Source organism: Strigops habroptila, chromosome 12 (assembly GCF_004027225.2).
Source record: "Strigops habroptila isolate Jane chromosome 12, bStrHab1.2.pri, whole genome shotgun sequence".
Taxonomy (NCBI): Eukaryota; Metazoa; Chordata; class Aves; order Psittaciformes; family Psittacidae; genus Strigops; species Strigops habroptila.
In genome coordinates, this window is record NC_044288.2 from 18,417,944 (window position 1) to 18,438,170 (window position 20,227).

A 20,227-nucleotide genomic window follows, 5' to 3' on the forward strand; every position below is an offset into this window, starting at 1 on the left:
GTCAGCGACTAGGAACCCAATACACCTTCTGTCCTTGGAAGGACAAGTGAAACAACTCATGTGACAGGGGAGGTGGGGCGCCAAGGACAATTCTTTCAACATTCAGTATTCCAAATGACAAATTCAAGGCATTGGGGAAAAGGGAGAGTAAAGGAATACATACACACATCTCCAAGAACCAGTTACTGCAAGCTAAGCCAGTCTTCATGTGACTGCTTATGTACTCATTTCTGGTGACTCAGGTAGCAGCACTGTGCGTTAAAGAGGTAACAGGAGTCTCAACCGAAGATGACTTTGCCAAGCGAGTTTCCGTTCTGGATGCCCTCCAAAGGCACAGTGTTCTGCCCGTGGATGAATTCATCTGAGCAACAGCTCTGAGTTTTAGCAGCAGCAACCTCTTCAGTGAAATACAAAGCTGACCTCAGCTATAGCTTGTGCTGTCATCCAGACAGAAGCAAGTGCAAACAAGTCTTAAACATAGCCTGACATTCAATCAAAAATGTATCCAGACAGTACCCAGAAGACAGCTTTAAGTCTTCCAGAATAGGCTACAGGTAATTTAGAAGAGATTCAATAGCTTTGTTTGAACTGAGACGTAATGCACTGAAGGACAATTCTCTTTACCCAGCACTAGCAATTAAAAAAAAACTCCACCAGAATTAGGACAGTCATTCCCACTTGAGTGCAAATTCTCACAGAAACCTCAGTGATTCCTTAGTTCCACTGGCATAAAGTTGTCCATAACCCTTACTTGATGCATACAACTGAAAGTTACTCTGGTTTTCCATTTAGGGTGTTCAGCAGTGAACACTGATTCATCGTTTGAACCACTTTCTCCATCAAAGCAGCCAAAACTAAGTCAACAAAGGAGGAATGTGCTCCCAGTGTGGAAACTCACTGCTTTAGAAGCCTGGCCCTTTCAAATGAGAGCGGGATCCTGAACCTGAGGACAAAGGATTTGCTAACATATGGCTTGCTGCTGTTTGTTACAATACCTCAAATCCAAGGTATGATAGACAAGAGAATGTCCAACTATGGAGCACTAAAGGGAACTGGATTCAAGCCACGACATCCCTTGCAAGTTCTATTAAGACTACACAGAGATGTTCCCAAACACAGGCAGCCGCAGCTGTTCAAGTGAGATGTTGACTCATTCATGTAGCACACAAGACTTTGCCAGCATGAAGAACATGCTGAGGAGTTTATGCCAGCACCTCTCTAACAAATCTTTGCTATATACAGGACCATATTGATGATGAATCTGCATATTCATCAGTCCTTGTCCCCCGGGGGGTTACCCAAAACCTCGATAATCTCTATGCTACGTGAGCGATACTCAGATTGCTTTATTATTATTATTACCATAGCTGCAGATCTGATCAACCAGGGAAGAGTAACTATACTGTTGTACTCCAAGCAGCTTCTCTACTTAAGAGGTGTTCAACCTTTTTCTCTATTACATAGCTCCAAACAGTGAGAAGATTTGGTTGTCAATTGGCTAAATCTCAAGAAGTGAACTAATAATCTGGTCAGAGAAATACTGCCACAATCGCAAGCTAATGGGGCTGCTGACAGACTTACAGAATTCAACATTGAATTAAAACCATTTCTTGCAAATGGAACTGACTTTATCCCAGAGATCCACTGCTTGAGTCAGTTTTATGGCTGAGGGAAGCTGACTGTGAGCGTTGCTACAAATCACACCTGAACCGCGGCACTGTCAAGAGATCAGGAGCAGAACCTCCCTGTGTCAGCAGAGCAGCTGTGTCTGTTCAACTCTCCCAAGTTCAAACCAGCTGACCTTGCTGTTACAAAAGACACTGTACAGGGTTCCAGAGAGGGACAGGGAGGGGGGAAAAAAGGCCACTGACAGGACAGGCTGCTCTGGAACCACACAGAATATTCAGCCCGAACAACCTACAGAACACAGTGAGATGGCTTAATATGGATCTGAGACAGAAATACTGATAAATGAGCACACTGTCCAAACAATCTAAGTCATGGAAGTCTCTGGACTTGGAAGAATTAAGATTTCACCACCCTCCCCGGGTGCCTGTGTTCAATAGTACTTGCACTTTACAGTATACTGTAAGTTTTTAACCAGGAAATGCACCTGTAAATTGCTATTTCTAGTGCTCTCGTTAAACCGCATGTGGTTACTAGAGGGATATAACTTGATACTATTGAAGCCTTTTAAGCCACTTCAGCACAGGCTTCGCTACAGCAGCTACAGGAGAATTTAACTGAACTCTGGGCAAAAGAAAATAGCCAGGTATTTCATTAATCTTCAATGTGACAGCACTTACAAGTCATACAAGTCTCCTGCTTGAGCTTAGCTGGTTTCGGAAAAGCTTCATTAACAAGCAATATTCCCCACAAAGAGGCATGTAGGATTTTAGGAATCTGGAATCTCTACTTTGATGAAGAGACCAAGCTAGCTATTTTAGGTCCTGGGGAAGTCTTCACATGTTGGACAAGCACTACTTGAATGCTCTGCTGACATTCCAGCTTGAGCGAGCCAAAGATCACAAAGCCTTTTCTTCATCATGGGGAGGAGAGAGGAGGGAGTCACTCCTCCAAAAGGCTGTTATTCCATGCAAGAGCCAGTGAAATTCTGCTAGAAAACCTTCTCTGCAGCTATAGCTGTGGCCTCGTTACCAAAGAGCAGCTGATAAGGAACGTCAAAAAACAGAAGTGGTCTGTGAGGTTCAACTGCGAGACACCTTCTCTGTGCTCACGCCTGTCAGTCAGCTGCCACTTCGCACTCTCACACTAAATCACTACTACAAGGTGGAGGCAGATAATCATTATAATGACCTTTTCTTCAGTAAGGTGTAGCACTTGAGAAGTGAGCCAGGCAAGAAGCACATTAATCCTCAGAATACCTCACCAGCGAGGCAGTATTTTAAGTGCATACAACCTGCTTTTCAGGGCACTGCCCATTTACAGATCATCACCTCCTGTACGAGCTTCACTTTGAGCACCAGCCGCTGTGAAGAGTCTGCATTGTTGCTCAGATGATTTCCTCCTGCTCTAACCACCAGCCTCTCCACACCCTGACACAGGGCTGGGTTCAGCAGTGGGGGGTGACTTTCAGTCAGAGCTGCTGTGTTTGAGGAAGCACCCTAAGCCTGGGTGCTTAATCACCGGGTCTGTATGTACAGAAGGTTTCGGCTGAAGGAACTGGTTTACAGCTCTCAATGCTGTAACACCAGCTGGCTCCAGCAGAACAGGTCGGACTCTCTATGCCACAAAGAATCCAATGTTTTAATGGTATCCTATGGAAATTTTTCTTCAAGAAATCATTTCAGGTGGAGTCTTAGGAAGACCAGCAGGTATTTTTCTGGATGAAGCGTTATATTTGTGGATAGCTATTTTGATTAAAGCCACCTGATCATGTTTGAATGCAGCCACAATACACCAAAACCAATGTTTTGATTTACTGTAAACACTTCTGCATTTCTTGGATTTTCAAGTCTGCCAGGTTAGCTTAATATATCATTTTAAACATATAAAAGTGATAGTTGACAAGAACGTACTAAAGAGCAGCAAGTATCAGCAATAGCCCAGTACATAACTTAAACCTGGCTTCTCTATTCTCACTTTACCCACAGCTCATCTTGAGGAATCGGTTTCATCACCAGCCTGCCTGCAACAGTCACTAGCTGCAGCAGTTTCATTCTAGTGACTTACTAGACTAACACTGGCAGATCTACATCACAAAAAAAGCACTTCTAGAGAGAACGTGTAAAAAAAATGAATAAATTCCTATGTGCCTTTTCAGAAGTCAGTTTTCAGTTTTCACACAATTACATCTTGAACATTTCACAACATTTCCCTTTGAAACCATAACCTCGAAACATTAAATATAGTCAAGGAACCTGAAGCCCACCCAAGAGCATCCAGACACTGCAGAAAATTGTGACTTGGCAATCCCCAGCAGCTCAGGGTTACTCCTTGGTTTAGGCAAGGCATTTTGAGCTCACTGGTCCTCTCTTTTAACTCTGGACCAAATGTCTCAATGTAAACCCACTGGAGGAAGCCAGATCATTCACAATTTTCTGTTTCCAATGTTTGAGGCATACAGAACAGAAGCAATCCCACAGCACTACACCAGCTGGAACAGAGTAGAACCCAAAGTCACTAGATCCTTGCCTAGTTAATGAGATTGACCCTTTAAGAAGTGTTAGGTCTAGGATTTTGGATTGTATTATATATTTATATATATATAAATATATATATGTGTATATATATAAAAATAAAAATGTCACATTCCCAACACCAAGTCAGTTTCTTGTTTTTGGAAAGTGGTTAATGTGGGAGCAAAAGATGCAGTGGTTAAAATGACCCAACATCCCCAGAAGAAATGATATGAAGAACAAGGACATTTTGGTATAAAGTTAGTAGTCAAATTCTCCAAGGACGTCTTTTGGTTTTGCTTTTTCAATTAACAGCCAAATATGGTTTTTTAACCACCTCCTTGATCTAACACTTAAATTGCCAGCATTGTCCAAATTAGTGGAATTTTTTTTCCTGTAACGTCACTTGGTTCTTGGCTACTAACCTTTCATGTTACTCTTGGATTTGTCAGTTTGCTTGCCTGTGGGGGTTTGGGCCTGCTGCCCCTGCCCACTGGAAGAGGCTGCCTGCTGTGCTGCTTTCTGCTTTAACATTGTCCAGTCGAATGTGTAGTCATATTGGTGGTTCAAGGTCCTAGAAAGAGAGTGAAATGCTTTACTGTAACGCATCATAGCTTCCATATTGCTCATACCAACCCTGAAACAGGTTAACTCCTTTTGTAAGCTTAAAAGCTTCTGTAACTTAAAAGGATTCTTGAAGCAAGCCCAAATACCATCAAGCAGTGTTTTCTTCACTGTTCACACAAAGATCTGCATTTGTAGAAGCAGCACTTCCTCACAACCCAGCTTACCTATGTGCCTGCACTGAGGTGATCAGCTTTTCTTTCTTTTAATACACAGTTTTAAGGAGAGACTGCAAGATGACTGAATAAAAATTGCTTTGGATTCCAAAAACCTGGAGGGATACTCTTGGGAGATCAGTACCAGCTCTTCTTTTGACAGATGCTGTTCACTCCACAAGGTTGAGTTTATGTTCTGGTTTCTCTATCAAGCTCAGCCAAACAGCACTATTCCCCTCCACTGGAATCCATCCTCTGAGCACCACTGTTAGTCCCATCACCAATCTCCAAACGTAAGTTTCAAACACATCTATTGAGGGGTCCATTTCTTAAGCTACTTGCAACAGAACTTGAAGCACGGGCTCCAGCCTCTAGCATTAGTGGTCAGGTTATGCAACGCAAACCCAAGAGAATCTTTTCCTTCATGTGTAATATTTAAAGGACCTGAAAAATACTGTTCAATAGTTTTTTCAACTCTGAAGTGAAAAGAAGTCTCAGAGTACTCCCTTCCACCTCACACACAGGAAGCAGCTTTCTGCAGTGCAAGTCCCACACAGCAGTTACCAACTGGTAAAGCACTGACAAATCCCTGTACTTTTCCACTTTGAGACTGACCTGAAAAGAATACGGAATAATTGCCTCAGATACATGTAATCTGGTGCCTCTTCAAAGCGCAGGCCACGACAGTAGTTCAGATACATGGCAAATTCTGCAGGGAATCCCTGTAAATCAATAGTGTTAATCAAGCCATGGCTTGCAGCAAAAAGCTTCTAACAACCCTGTAAGAAGGCAAAAAGCTATATTTCTGTCCATAATGGCAGATAAAAACTGGCTGAAGATTCATAAGTGTAAATTCCACTCTGCCTCTAGTTACTCATTTATACTGTATTTCAGAAAGTGGATTTGATCAGCAAGTCCCCAGGAACACATCCCTTCCCCAGGATTGTTACCTGATGCATGTTTCACAATCACAAGTTCTCTGCCACCAAAACCTTCAACACACAACATATTTAAAGCACTTTATTCACCCTAGTTAAAACTAGTTCTCATTAACTAGGCCTCTGAAATTAGTAATTGTCTCTTAAAAAGATTCCATTCCTTGTTTCCTTGACAATCCACTTCAACATACTAGAGGCAAGGTCAGTTACCACTAGTAAGTGTGAAGACTTGAACCATGAAAACCTCTTTCAAAGATTCTCTGCTTTATGTATCTGTACATTTAAGGCTATACTAAAGCCTACATGTGAACAGGTAACAGCATACAGCACAGTGCTGTACTGCAAGGAGGAAAACACAGAGTGTAACAGTTCAGCACTCTGGAAAATGCTGTCAGACTGTAAGGGTATATAAATGTGCCTGACTAGAAAGTGCAATCATTGCTGCTGCTGTTCCATGTGCAAGAACTACCACATGTTCTCAAGGACCTTTGCTAACAAGTGTGTGGCTGCCACAGGTCAAGACCCGAAAGCATACTTTGGGTCTTAGATTTCTCTTGAACTGTGGCAACACTGGAAAAGTGTTCTGTGACATGGTTCTGAAGGTCACTTAGGGTTAGAGTTATGATTGGAAGAATACAGTATGAACAATCCTGATGAGGCAGAACCAAGTATATATGAGCAAGCTACACAGCTCTATCTTGGTTTGCTTTTTAAACAAGAGGGCGTATGTAGAGCTTTCACTGTAGAAGCTTAAGAAATGAGCAAGCCTCACCCAAGGGAGCTGGAGAGCTTGCACAGCTGACAGTCACCAAGAAATGGAATGATGGTGGTACGAACGATGCCAAGGAACAGCAGCAACTGCCTGCCCTGTTACACACATTCACAGTCTTGCTGGGTGGCCAAACACGAGGCACCCACGACTGCCAGAAAAGTATTATTCAGCAGCAAATACCGTGTGAAACTACCTAATGTATTGGCTCTAGTTAAAAACACCACACCAAAACCACTACCCTCCCCCTGCCTAAAGAAAGCAAAGAAGTTCCACTTCACAGTCTGACATCATTTGGAAACTCTTACCTTACACAAAACCTCAACAGGAGTGGACATTTTCTTTTCACTAATCTTTTCATACTTTTGCTTCTTTGTTGCAGCCTATGGAACACGTAGGTCACAATGTAAGAGAGATTGTGCAACACTGGATTAACAAGGACAGTAGCAAACAAAATATCACAAAAATCCTTTGGTCAACCATAAGTATTTTATGTGAAATCTCCAAGTCCCACACACTTACTGCAAAGAGAACGAAGGTCAATCTGGTATTAAGATTTGGACACAGTTTAATACCATTTGTCGCAGTCTAATGCTTCCATCACATGGCCCAGCTCGTGTAGTTCTAGCTGCTGCTTTTGTCCATTAAACAGACCAGACTTACACTTCCATTTGCCAAAGTTCTATTAATTCCCACTCAGCACCCCATTCAAGGGCTGCCTGCGTGTCAGAGCAAGCAGCCATTACGTTCATTTGCAGCTGAAGAGTTCCAGTGTTACACAAGCTGCTCGCCTGCTCAGAGAACTTGCAGCTGCAACACCATTTGAGTTACACAAGTCTCACATGGACGAAGAGTAATAATTAAAACATGAAACCAAATCACTGAAGTCCACAGAACAGAGATATCTGCCATGCTTTCACTTGGTTATCATATATGCAAATACTTGAAACAAGTCTCTTGCAGCTATTCGGTTGTGCCATAAACTGGACTGAAGCTATCACTAAAGCTAAACTTCCTAGGTAAGAGATTATTTCCATGCTCTCCACCAACAATGTCATTTTCTACTTCCCAAGGAGGGCCTCAGCCTAAACAGGACAATAATAATGTGCAAAGATGATGTAAGCTATTGTTTAGCGTAAGTTTTCAGACAGTCAAACAATACACGTTTTGCCTGCTGCACGAGAGGCAGAAAGAACCTTTCTTCTACATTCTATAAATATCATGCCTTGGGAAAAGCCACTTTGTGTAACTGAAGCTAAACATGACATAAAACCACCTCTCCAGAGCAGCAGGGAAAAGCACCATACCCAAACATGAAAAAGAAGAGGAAAAGAGGGGTGTGGAGGGAGGGGAAGGCAATTTAACCTACCTTTAATCCTTGCCAAGGCAGACTGGTTCTGTTAAAGTACATCAATACATAGCCTAGAGACTCCATGTCATCCCGACGACTGGAGGAAGAGACAGAAAACATCAGTTTACACATTTTGACATTTCACGCTTTATTCCAAGTAGTGCAAGCATTATTTTGTTTTTATTTAAATAGAGAATAATTAAGGAATAAAACCTAAGCTTTGGTGCAAAGGAAGGTCTCTAACACAGCTAAGACATCTAGGTGCTCAGGATTCCACTGGCAGGCATGTAAGTCTTCACAAGCAAGAAGAGCTCCTATTCATTTTCCAAGTAAGGAACAGTCAGTAGGTATTGTGTGGGGTAAGTTTCCATCTGTAGTTACATTAGAATAATTTGGGAAACAAAAAAACTTTGGAAAATAAGAACAAAACATTAAATTTCCCATTTAATTAAATAGCTTGGATAGAAGCTGAGGTTTACCTGTAGGAACCACAGAATGCATTGTACAAGATACATGGCATTAGCTTTAACTTCATTAAGTTTTTCCCTGACCCTTGCCTCAAGCTGGGACCAACACTGAACATCCAGCCCCAAAAGGGAATAACTGTTAAAAACACCCTGAGTTGTCTTTGTGACTCTTAAGCAATGTTTAGAAAGGTGCATGCATCAGTCTGAGAGGTGCCTCTGCTTTCTTCCCACAAGAAGTCTGTTTTAAGGCAGCTAAAGATTCCCATCCATAGACTTCACTGAGAATTTGCATGCAAACTCTCATCTAAAACGCTTCAAATGTTTTCTGTGGTGCATATGCTCCAGATCCATGCTTCAGCCACATGAACACCATCTATTAAGCTACATGGCTTTCAAGGTTACTAGGCCTATACAGTTCACTGAAGTGGAAAATACTCTCCATGTTTGCTTTTTTTCTCCTCTTGGCAAAGTTGCCTCCTCCCAGCTGTGGTAGAATCAGGTTTTTCCTCTGCCTGCCTCTCTGCAGCTGGCATCTACTTAACATGAAACACAAAACCAACTGGTCTTTCTCCACCCAGCCCTCTTATCAAGAGAGCTGGACAGGTATTGCTGCTGCTTTGCCACCCAGGCACATCTACAAGAAAAGCATTTAAATGCTGGCAGGAAATTCTACACACTCACTACCTGCACAAGGGCACAAGAGGCTGACAGCAGCGTTACAAACAGTGTTACAGGAGTGGGTGAGGGTAAAGCAGCTTTTAAGTGGAAACAACCTGTAAGAACCCAGTCAGATCTACCTCCAGATGCTGCTATGAGAGGAGAGAAATTGTAGGCAGTGCTGTATATTACAGCCAATATAAGCACTACTAATCACTAGACTGGCCGGCCTGCCACCCCTTCAACTCACATTCCAGTTCCCTGACCCTTTGGGGATCAAGCTATCCCAGAAGAAAATCAGCCTGGCTCCCTAAACCAGCTCACCGCAAGGCTAAGAAACCACTAGCTGTTCCCAGGGGTGAGGCAAGAGAGAAAACTGGTTCTCTCCTCTTGACAGCAGCAAGCTCTGAGGTCATCTCAGCTGAAACATGAAGCCACAGCCGAAGACAGAGGGATGAAAAAGGATACTAAGAGCACAAGCTCCAGCCTGCAAAACTTGCTAATTCTGTTAGAACTGCAGATTTTAATCATCAACAGGATTCAGTGAACCAGCACAGGGTCGCGCTATAAAGTCACATTTTCCGAGAAGGCAGTGGTAAATCCAGAGGCAATAAAGGGATTAAGAGTTTCCATCCCCCATCCAGTTCATTGCTTTAATGTTTAAGTCCATGATTTTGTAGTAGGAAACATTTAGTTCTGTAAATCTGTAATGGATACATTACATTTGAGCAGACAAAGTGATTTTCTGCACAACACTCCATCACCAAACAAAAACTGGATAACATTGTAAAGAGCTCCTTGAGAATAGGAAACCATGTTCTGTAGCAGTTCAAGTACAGCAGCAACAGTTGAAATATTCTGCCATAAGCTTTGGGGCTGGTTTCTCTTTATTACAGGAATATATTATTTGTTTGCCTCACCACTGGCTTCATCTAGACAATTTAATAGCTTTTAGCATGCACGAAGCTACATATTAGAATTCCCAGTACCAGTTGAGACGGTACAAGACTCCCAACTAAACTCAAAAGCATAGTCCTTTGCAGTTCCTCCCCTTCACACAACTATTCCCTTACAAGAATAGCTTGGGTCTATGCAATGTACTGACTTCAGAAATGACAAATGTTACTTACCTTTCCTGTCCCATGTCAAATGGGCTTAAATAATGATACTGCCAGGTAATTAAATAACACTTAAGGAAACTTAAGGAAATTAAAGCAAAAAGGAAACATGAAGCATTTTAAAAGCACCACGTATTGGTTAAGTTACATGTTCTGCTGAAGTTGACCACCAGAAATTCAGTCATTCTCATCTCGATTAAACTGAAGGAGAGAGGCACAGACATTCATGGCAGTTTTAACTACGTGACTTCAGCATCATGTGGCAAAGCCACACTATTACACTTGTACAATACCTAGGCATATAGGTAAGGAAGAAAGGCATCCCTTCATGTCTTACAAGTACCTAACTATACTTCCAACCAACCTGAATTGCTATCCCCACTGGACGGCTGCTGGGGCATTGTAGTAGCAATATGCTTTTGATCCAGATTAGAGTGTGTTTGTTGATTAAGCAAAGCTCAAGCATATAAATATATATATATATACACACACACACACGTGTGTGTGTGTGGTATACACAACCAGAGCCACTATGGTTGTGTAGACCAGAAACCAAAATACAATGTGAGTGAAGTAGAAGATCTTAAAGTCTTGCTTGCAGGCAGAAGGACAAACAATACTTTACTAACTTGAAGGGAGAGTGAAAAAACAGAACACAAACACCAGCTTTAGAATACTTTTTCTGGCTACAGAACTGCATCTCATGCCAGTCAGCAGTGGCCAGGTACCAACAGGTACCAACACAGTGGAAAGTGCACCAGTTTATTTGTGAAGGTCCTCTGACAGATCCACATGAAAGTATAGCTTATCCTTTAAAAAAAAGGAAAGCAGTGTGCAGAACATCCACCTCATGCCTGCAAGACTTAGAGTCTCTTTAAGAAGAGAATTAGGTGCTTGGATTTTTTTGCCCTATCCTTACACAGACAGCCGAAAAGAAAAGCACTTGCAAAGGGATAGATACACTTCTTCATATAACATTAGTTCAGACACTTCGGAAGCTTACAAATACGATCATCTTACAGCCTTCAAAAGCAAAGCAGTAATCTCCTTGAACTCACCTCTGCTCAATGCCAAGATGTGCATTGATACTGGCATATCGAGCTGTGCCAGTGAGATTTTTGTCTTCTCTGTATGGTATGTGTTGCCTTGTCCTGTTGTCCCGGTACTTTTTGGCCAAACCAAAGTCAATAAGGAATAACTTAAAGAAAAATGAAAATAGATTATATTGCTATACAACACAAGGAATCCCCAATCTCTTTCACTAGGCATTAGCTACATTTTAAGACATCCACACAATGTAACAGCCTACAGTTACAGAGGAAGCAAAGTAACAGTGCAGAGCCGCAACTAGCTTTAACTAGCCAGTTAAAACAACTTCACAGTGAATTAGTTCAAGCTCTTTCTCAATCCAGTGGGACAGATTAGATTGTGCTACTCAGCATCTGTAGCTTACATCTACGAGTATTTGAAGTTACTATTGTAGTTTGCATCACATTAGCTCAATGACCACAGTGCACAATTTAGGAAGGAAACTAGTATGTGCAAAAGCACACTTCACAAAACCCCACTCACACTGGAGCAGTTTACACATACAGAGAGTTAATGGCAGCTCAGCAACTTAATGCAAATGATGCCCATCCTATATTCCTTCTTCTCTAGGTCTCAAAGAGCACTGGCCATTCTGCAGAGCATAAGGCCACAACCTTCAACAGCAAACAAGACATCTTGCTTTCAATCATATGCTCATTTTAAGCCTACCAGAACACTATCCCGGCAGCATGACGCACTTGCTGATGGTATTAACACAGGCAGGAAGCTAGAGCCTAGTATCTGGAATCCAATTTAAGCCTCTAATAACCAAGCTTGCCCAATGGTTTGATATTTAGCAACGACTGAGTGCGTGTGTTATTAGTGTGTAACAGCCAGCCTACCTACAAAGGTTAATGCAGACTGCACCTTCTCGAGACAAGATTTCAGGACTAGGCAAAAAAACCCGAGGCAGAAGTATGTAAAGAACACTTCAAATTCTAGCAATCAGTCTTCAAGCTACACATCATCAGGCTGAGCTCCCAATTCCAACACTGGATTAATGCTACATGGACTACAACCCCTACAGATTAATGAATACTGAAAACAGGTGGGGGAAGGCTGGATGGAAAGATGACATAAAGGTCAAGAAATTCCTAGTAAAACCTGATCAGTATCATCTTAAAGGTGATTCCAGAACAGAAGAGGCAGCTTTACATGCAAACAAGTACTGGAGATTGATATGCAGGTACACCTGCATCCAAAACTGGAACAAGGGGTCATTCTGGCACACTGAAATGCTGTGAATTATAAAGTGACACTTGACGTGTTTCAAAGACACTGAAAGTTTCTGAATTGCATGGAAGGTACGTCCTAGAATTCTGGTTGAAGATTTTCTAACTATAATAGTCTATACAAGCGAAACAAAGCTAAAAACCTCTCAAACTACCAGTGTCAGAGCAGAAAACCTTGAGTTGAAGTCTTGCCGTGATTTATATGCGGCCACAAGGCACGGCAGTTCTACATTCACTGTTCTGGTGAAGGTCACCCTCAATGCCCAGAATGCTTAGAGCAAGAGCATGTAAATTCGAGTTTTTCCATCGACTGCATTGGTCAGACAGTTCAGGAAACTGGGAGTCTTGTCTGTGTTGCACTGACATAGCTACCATCAGAGACAGTTACTCAGGGAGCATGGATGGACATGTTCTCCAGCTACCAGGAAATGAGCTAAGTTGATACTGAACTCCTAAAGCAGGTAGCATAAAGCTCCTACGTGATTACTATACTGCAAATGCAGCTTTCCTAGAAGCAAAGGCTGAGCTCAAATGCAATCCCTTATTTTCTGATTAAGGCTTTCTAACCCGATGACAGCCTCTGATGTATGCTTGCAAGTTACTTTTGCAGGGCCTTTGCCCCTTAGTTTAAGCAAAATACTGTGCCTTGAGGATGGAAAACCAATATGCACACCAGTCAGAATATTTTCACTGCACATCTAGTTACAAACTCTTTAAACAATTCAAAGCCTTCATGTGCTTTCTGTCATCCTGGTGATCTTGCAGTTAATCGTATGAAGGGATAAAGTCACAGTTCATGAATCAAAATAGCTAACGCTGGAAGTGTGCCTCATACCCAAGTAACTGGTGTCCAGCCCTGTTTACCACAGTAATGGTAAGACTACTTCCTTCAATAACTTGTAAATGATGCTCTGCCTCTTCTGCAGCTTCTATGAGTTCTCAGTATTAGACCTGAACAAGGGAATTCTGCATTCTCTCAAGAGGTATGGGTAGAACCTCTAAAAAAAGAGAGGAATCAATTCAGCAATGCAGACCTGTTTTACACTAGTTGAGTAACTGGATATTATTTACAGCACTGATTTCACCGGGGAAGTTTACTCTGTTCCCTTGCTTGGGGCCATTCTGTACTTCCCATTCACGATGAGCGGAAGGCAAAGCAGCAAGTCCATCTTGCAAAGAATTAAGTTGGAAGATGCAGCTTGGTTTGGATGAGCACAGAATGTACTGATGCCAGCCAGCAGGAACACAGACGTATTCCCACAGATAACCTCATACCACCTTAATTCTGTTTGTTGCACGATCAGCAGGAAACTGGAGAAGTAGGGCAAGATTTCTGCCAAAAGCAACTAGAGAAGTAGATCAAAGCCTCTGCCTCGACTGATAAGAAAGTTTCAAAGGCAGACAACAGAAGCCTGTCAGCTTGCATACAGCAGCGAGCTGCCCGGGATTTAATATATGAAGGCTATCCCTGTGGAAAGCTACGGGCTGATTCTATGGCCAAACTCCTGAGCTATGATTCATACTCAGCAATTTCCAGCTGTCCTGCTACGAACTGGCATATGGCTTCATTCCTCTCCCATTTATCTTCTCTTAGAGAGGCAGGAGTAGTCCATTCAACACTACAAGATAAACTCATGCTTCTCCAAGACACAGCCTATCGGAGTAATTTCAGTTATAAGCACAATGGATGAAAACAGGAGTCCTCATTACACATTTGGAAAGATGTTGAACAAAAACTGCAAGGGAAGGAGTCTGGCTGAAGCAGTAAAAGAACTTCTCCACGTGCATTCAAAGGCATCACAGGAACCCTACAGGAAGGCAAGCAGGCAGCCCTACACAGAAGCCCCAGTACTTCACTCGAGCGGCACATCTACCCTTCAGCACATTCAATAGATTGCCTTTGAGTTTTAAAGGACAAAAATACAACCTGTTTCTGCATGTGAAATCAAGCACAGACATGTAGCCCTTTTTAATATCCAGTTTAGAAATAATTCCACAATTTCAACAAGCGCCACAGGGAAACATCTTAGTAATGTTACATGTTTGCCAAGTATGTCTGAATAATGCCAACATAAGAGGTGCTTTTGCAAGGTCTACATTCTCCAGGGGAAAAAAAAAAGAAGAAACAAAACAAAACAAAAATAAAAAAACAAAACAAAAATAAAGCACATGAATTTGGGGTTGAGGTTGGAATAGGAGACAGTTCAGACCTGGTTTAATCCTGAGAAAGATGGGTCCTGAGAAGTACTAACAGTCATGCTTCTTTTCCTCTTCCCCACTGGAGATTCTAAACACTGAACAAACAATAGAGGGTGGCAGTGCATCAAACAGTATTGCTTACATTGCAACAATGGCCGGCGCAGACAGGCAACACCGAGGCGTTCAAGAAAGAACAGGGTAGCCAAATGCCATCCTTCTTCCACCAAGCACTGTAGTTTGCAAAAAAACCAGCTAGGTTCACATTTCAGTTGGCTTTTTTTTTAGTTTATTTTTTATATTTTTTTTTTTATTATTTTTTTTTTTCCAAGGAGAAAATTTGGAAGATGGGACCGGGTCAATTTGAACTGTGAGCCGCTCCAACATGGCACTGCCTTGACCAGGGATAGCAATGGTGACATTTGGCTCTATTCAAAAATGAAATTGGAAGTTTTGCTTACAAAAGCAGCCTTTGGTTCCACAAACTGCCCTTCCCCCGAGAGACATTTAGAAAAACGTAGATCTTCAGTAAGGAAGAGGTAGAAGGCATTTAGTCACCTTAAAGTTTACTTTCATAAGCATGCAGGGCTGATTTCTAACAGAGCTAAAAGATTTGTCTTTTAAAGGCGGGAGCGAAATTTCTCCCAATCACCCAATTCAAATTTGGATTAAAAAGAAAAAAATAATCAATTTTTTTTTAAAAAAATATAACTGGCAGGAAGCTACTGGAACAAGATTACCATGCTGCTCTAGACCTGGTGGCTGCTTTGCTTTCAACTGCATACCATCAGCTCTAAACAACCCCAAACTACACTTGATTACAGCAAAGAAACAAGGGAAATCCTGTATGGTGGCAAGTGTTCCCTGCGTAAAGCACTTGGCTCCAAACTGAAACAACCCATTCCTCCGTTTGCTCATGTAAAGCTATCAAGAGCTATGTCCCTGATCTCTAAAACCCTGCACCAGTAAGGTAAGCCCTTGCCCGCAGACTGTTCACCACCATATCACCGTGTGGCGCCTCAACTAGGCTACTAATGGGAAAAAGATCTAATGGTTTACAGGCAATTTTGCTTTTCATTTCAGCTGATGCAAATCTAATGTGTTCCTCCACTAAAGTAAGCACAGCAGCAATTTCTAGGCCATTAATCCACATCAAGATGAACCAGAGTGCAGCAATGCCAACCTAGCATGACTGTGCAGAAGTCTGGAAAAATGGCCCAAAAGAACAATTGGAAATCAGAAACTAAAACTAGAACAAAAAAACAAAACTCAAACGTTTTCAAGTTATACTCTAAGTCATGCTGGAAAATTCAGGAGTGTAACTGCTCAACACAGCAGAGAAAAATAGAGCTCTACAGAGTGAAAGTATGAAACTTGGGAACAAGCAAAGTTTAACAGCAACAGGATTACATAAAAAAAATGCCTTTCAGCTGGACTTACAAGCTTTTCCAACAATGGTTGGATCTAACCATTCAGTGCACTGCACCTCTTCAGACAAGAGCTGTTATCTCATGTTAATCAAGTTTTCCCCTTCTAATGTTCATGGCCCTGAAGTTGGCATTCATACAGGCAAACAAAGGTAAACATTTTAAATCCTAGTAGTGCCTAAAGAGATGAGACATTCTCAGATGGCGTATAGAGGAGGTAAGTGGGAATCTTGCTTCCAATAAACAGCTTGATCACATACATTTGTCCTGAAGTTAATTTCTATTAAGTAGCATGCTTAATGCATTGCCAATGCTGCCTGTCTGCCCGAGCTCGACACACAAATTGCAGGATTAAGCACATATCACTCAAGAGAACTAAAAAGAAAGTTAAAGTTTTCTTCTAGGTAAGGTTTTCAACAGGAAACATGCACTTCTGGCTACGTTTACCCATCCAAACAAATGCAACCTCAGGCCACCCCCCTACCCCCCCTGCTTTTCCCCCCCCTTCCCCCCCCCCCCCCGTAAATTGAGAGCAGTTTTTGTTGTATAACATATTCAGGTACTACACAACTGAACAGTTTTCCATCAACATATTTGCATAATTTCAAGTTGCCTTGATTATAAAGGCAACTTATCTATGTGTTGGCTATTAATCATATCTGATGGCTGAAGAGTTCTCTTTACCAGTCTGTCACTGCAAGATTTAATGCCCTGATGACTGGCAGGTCAGGAGCTCCCACATTGGTATGAATTCTTTCCATCCCAGGAAGTCAGCCCCAAAGCCAAACATAAGTTTTGACTTTATCATTGAGAAGAAAAAATGCTATTTACAACAGTCATCTCGATCATGAAACTCCATCACTGAGAGAAAAGCAGTTCAATATTCTCGAGGGTTAGTTTATCATCTTGTTGCAAGATTATTTCTAGGCTTGCAATCAAGTGCATCTCACAGGGTGGGTCAGAGACACATGTGTATGCCACTGCATTTGGAAGCGGACACTGAGAAATCCAAGTTCTCATGTCAAGAACCATTTAGTTTAGCATCTAAAACATCAACTTTAGCAGTGAGCTTTAAAAAGGTTGTGCAGCTTGAATCGAGTAACATGCCATTCCCTTTGGATCTTTAAAACAAAGAGCATTAGACTAACCTTATTACAGTGACGCCCAATACCCATTAGGAAGTTATCTGGTTTAATGTCTCTGTGTATAAAATTCTTTGTGTGCACATATTCAATTCTACTGATCATCTGTAAAAAAAACAAAACAGCAACAAGAGAATGGGTAAGGTTTCAATGAGAGCAATACAATTCACTTAAACCTGCAATGAAAGCATGAATTTTTAGTGTTACCTTCCTCTGCAACTGATGTATTTGCTTAATGAAAACCAAGTCTTCTTTTTATGCTGTTCAAATAAATTTGGGGTTTTTTCTATGTTAAAATTCCATAATAGTGGTCAGGAAATAGCAGATTAAACACCTGAAACTACTTCCCAGACATTCAAGTTCATGTTCTAGCTATAGTGATCTATTAAAGAGTGATTTCTCTTACTTGAAACAAAGGTCTTCTATACCTACTGTAAGACAATTTCAAAGCTCGTTCCCTCCCCCCTGCCCCAGTTACTCATTCATCTGGTTATTCATCCATCCATCATCAAGCACCACTTTTCCAGGTAACAGTTCTCACAGAGCAAGTGAGAACTTGACTGTGGCCCAGAGTGTCATATCTAAGCTGATCCAGGTGTGTCAGCAATGAAGAGGCAAAGAAACTCTGGCACATCTGTACCATCATAAGCAGTCACGCAGCTTCTGCGCATGAGATCGCAGCATAGCCATTAACATGGGGCAGCTTTCCAGCCACTACAACACCCCTCACACAGGCTACACTGAGTTGAACTGTTACAACACCATACCCTTGAGAGCTGTTCTATGGGACCATGCCCTAAAAGCCAGTTCTGTGCACAGATACTATATATCCCATCTATGTTTCCCAGATGACAACTCGTTAGTGTTTTATCATCCAAAGGAATACTGCATAAGAACTAGAGGCTCCCTGGAGATGTTCTAACACCCAGACTCCAGGGTGTTAGAGTAGGCAAATGGCTCTCTACAGACAGTGCACCACTCAAGGCAGCTGAGAACAGGGACAGCTGACCTTGTCTCCATACGAATGCTGTGAGCTTTTCTTTGGCCAAGAGCCTGGGATTCTACAAGCATCTGGCTAAGTGACAACTTGGTACTAACATCAGTTACGTAATATTAGATGAACTTTAAATCACCACTGAAAATTCAATGGCTGTCCATTTCAAATGCTCTCATGTACTCCCATGACCAAGTCGAAAAAGTATCAATCACTAGAGAAAGACTTAACAGACCTCAGTTTTAGAGGCCCTGATTAAGTTTGAGGTAGAGCAGTATCTCAACTAACAGCTTTAAGAACTGTCTTTAAGCACCACAACAATCAAACCAGTACTTATTAGCTCATGGTCTGGTACCAGAAGTTACAGAAGGTTGTGAGTGCACAGTGACATTCAGTAAGACACTTCCATGTTGCCCATCACAGCAACTGGCCAACAGGTTTCCACTGAACCAGATCAACCATGACTGGAGACTGCTTCAGACCTTCTACCACCATCCCCATGGCTGATACCGGGAGCTCAGCCACCCATGTTAATCTCAATACTTTACTAAAGTTGCACTTGTTAGATCTGCAGCATCGAGGAGGTGGTATCTGTGCTACCTTCCTGCTACAGGCCCATGTTCATTTTGTATGCCACAGCCAGTCACCATTACTTCCCTCCTATGTGGGTCAAATGTTCACTTGGCCATATACAACACTGTAACATGTTATTTAACCTTCTTAAGAATCACCATGTTGCAGAAAATACTTTAGGGTTTTTAAGTTCCTCAGAGGAAGCTCTGGACATACCTGGTCTGCTAACATAAGTACTGTTTTCATCGTAAACCTGCGAGAACAGAAGTTGAATAGGTCTTCAAGGCTGGGACCAAGAAGATCCATAACTAGAACATTGTAGTCCTTTTCTTGACCATACCACCTGCAACAAAGAAAACCAGAATTAGTAGGAACCCTAATGCAGCCCAGGATACCATTAGCCCTCTTGGCTGCAAGGGCACATTGCTGACTAATGTTCAATCTTGAAAGCTAACTAAAAATTAAGGCTTGTAGAGTTGTATTTTTCCTAGAAACAAAGTCTGAGGACAAAACAGGACACACACATTGGCAAGTGTGAGCATGTTTCATTTTTCCCTCAAGAGGAAACACTACACTTCAGCAGCACCTGAAATACCAAACACCAAAATCAAAATGCAATCAAAGCAGAAGCCATTACATGCCAGTGCAGTGACGTGTACAAAGTCTGAGCTGAAACTCATCTGCAGGACCCCTTATGCTCCCAGCAGTTTCCTGCATTATTTAACTTCACAGAAACATCTTTACATCCTTTAGGCTTTGTTTTCAGGTATGACTTCTCTGCAACAGCCCAAAGCGGCTCATGCAGTTAACTCTTTGTTCATTCCTCCAAATTAAACAAATGGCAATCAAGTTCTACTGCTCTATTAAGTAGAAGATAAAGACTCTTTACTGGGTTTTCAACATCCCAACTGGAAAAACACTTCAGTGTCACAAAAGCAAAAATACAAATGTAGCAAAGTATCAACTGCAGCCAGGCTGTGATATCCACCTGTCAGTGTCTGATATATCAATTCAGGGCGAAAACTTCCATGTTAGCAATGCTGGAAGGACAAGCAGGCAGCATCCCATGCACGGTCTTCTTTTCAATCCATGTCTAGCATTTCCATCATAGCACTGTTTTATGCTATCTGCAACTGCAGATAGTATTGTACCACCTAAACTGCCCCGAGAAGGCCTTCAGTCACAGCCTTCACTTCTGCTTATTTCAGCTGTGAATTTCCACACTCTAAATGGGCACTGAAAGACATAACCGGAATATTCTTCTCTACAGTCCTTCTGCATACTCCAGATACCTACATCTAAGCGAGAGGTGTGTGTGAAAACCTGTTTATGAAGCTGTGCTGAATTCTAGTACTT

The 20,227-nt window shown here is 41.9% G+C and overlaps 1 protein-coding gene across 5 annotated transcripts in view; it reads right to left on the reverse strand.

Moving 5' to 3' along the window:
• CSNK1A1 (casein kinase 1 alpha 1) overlaps positions 1-20,227 on the reverse strand; it is a 35,937-nt gene that overhangs the window by 3,243 nt on the left and 12,467 nt on the right. Inside the window, exons 3-10 of one of the 5 annotated variants that reach the window (XM_030503581.1) lie at positions 19,088-19,214; positions 17,311-17,409; positions 14,750-14,833; positions 11,277-11,416; positions 7,995-8,073; positions 6,934-7,008; positions 5,534-5,640; positions 4,601-4,713 (exon numbers count right to left, since the gene is read on the reverse strand). In XM_030503581.1, the coding sequence (XP_030359441.1) occupies positions 4,601-4,713; positions 5,534-5,640; positions 6,934-7,008; positions 7,995-8,073; positions 11,277-11,416; positions 14,750-14,833; positions 17,311-17,409; positions 19,088-19,214 (824 nt within the window). Of the gene's footprint in view, positions 1-4,559; positions 4,714-5,533; positions 5,641-6,933; positions 7,009-7,994; positions 8,074-11,276; positions 11,417-14,749; positions 14,834-17,310; positions 17,410-19,087; positions 19,215-20,227 lie in introns of those variants that run through there. The other 4 variants (XM_030503579.1, XM_030503580.1, XM_030503583.1 and 1 more) reach the window with 4 other exon arrangements.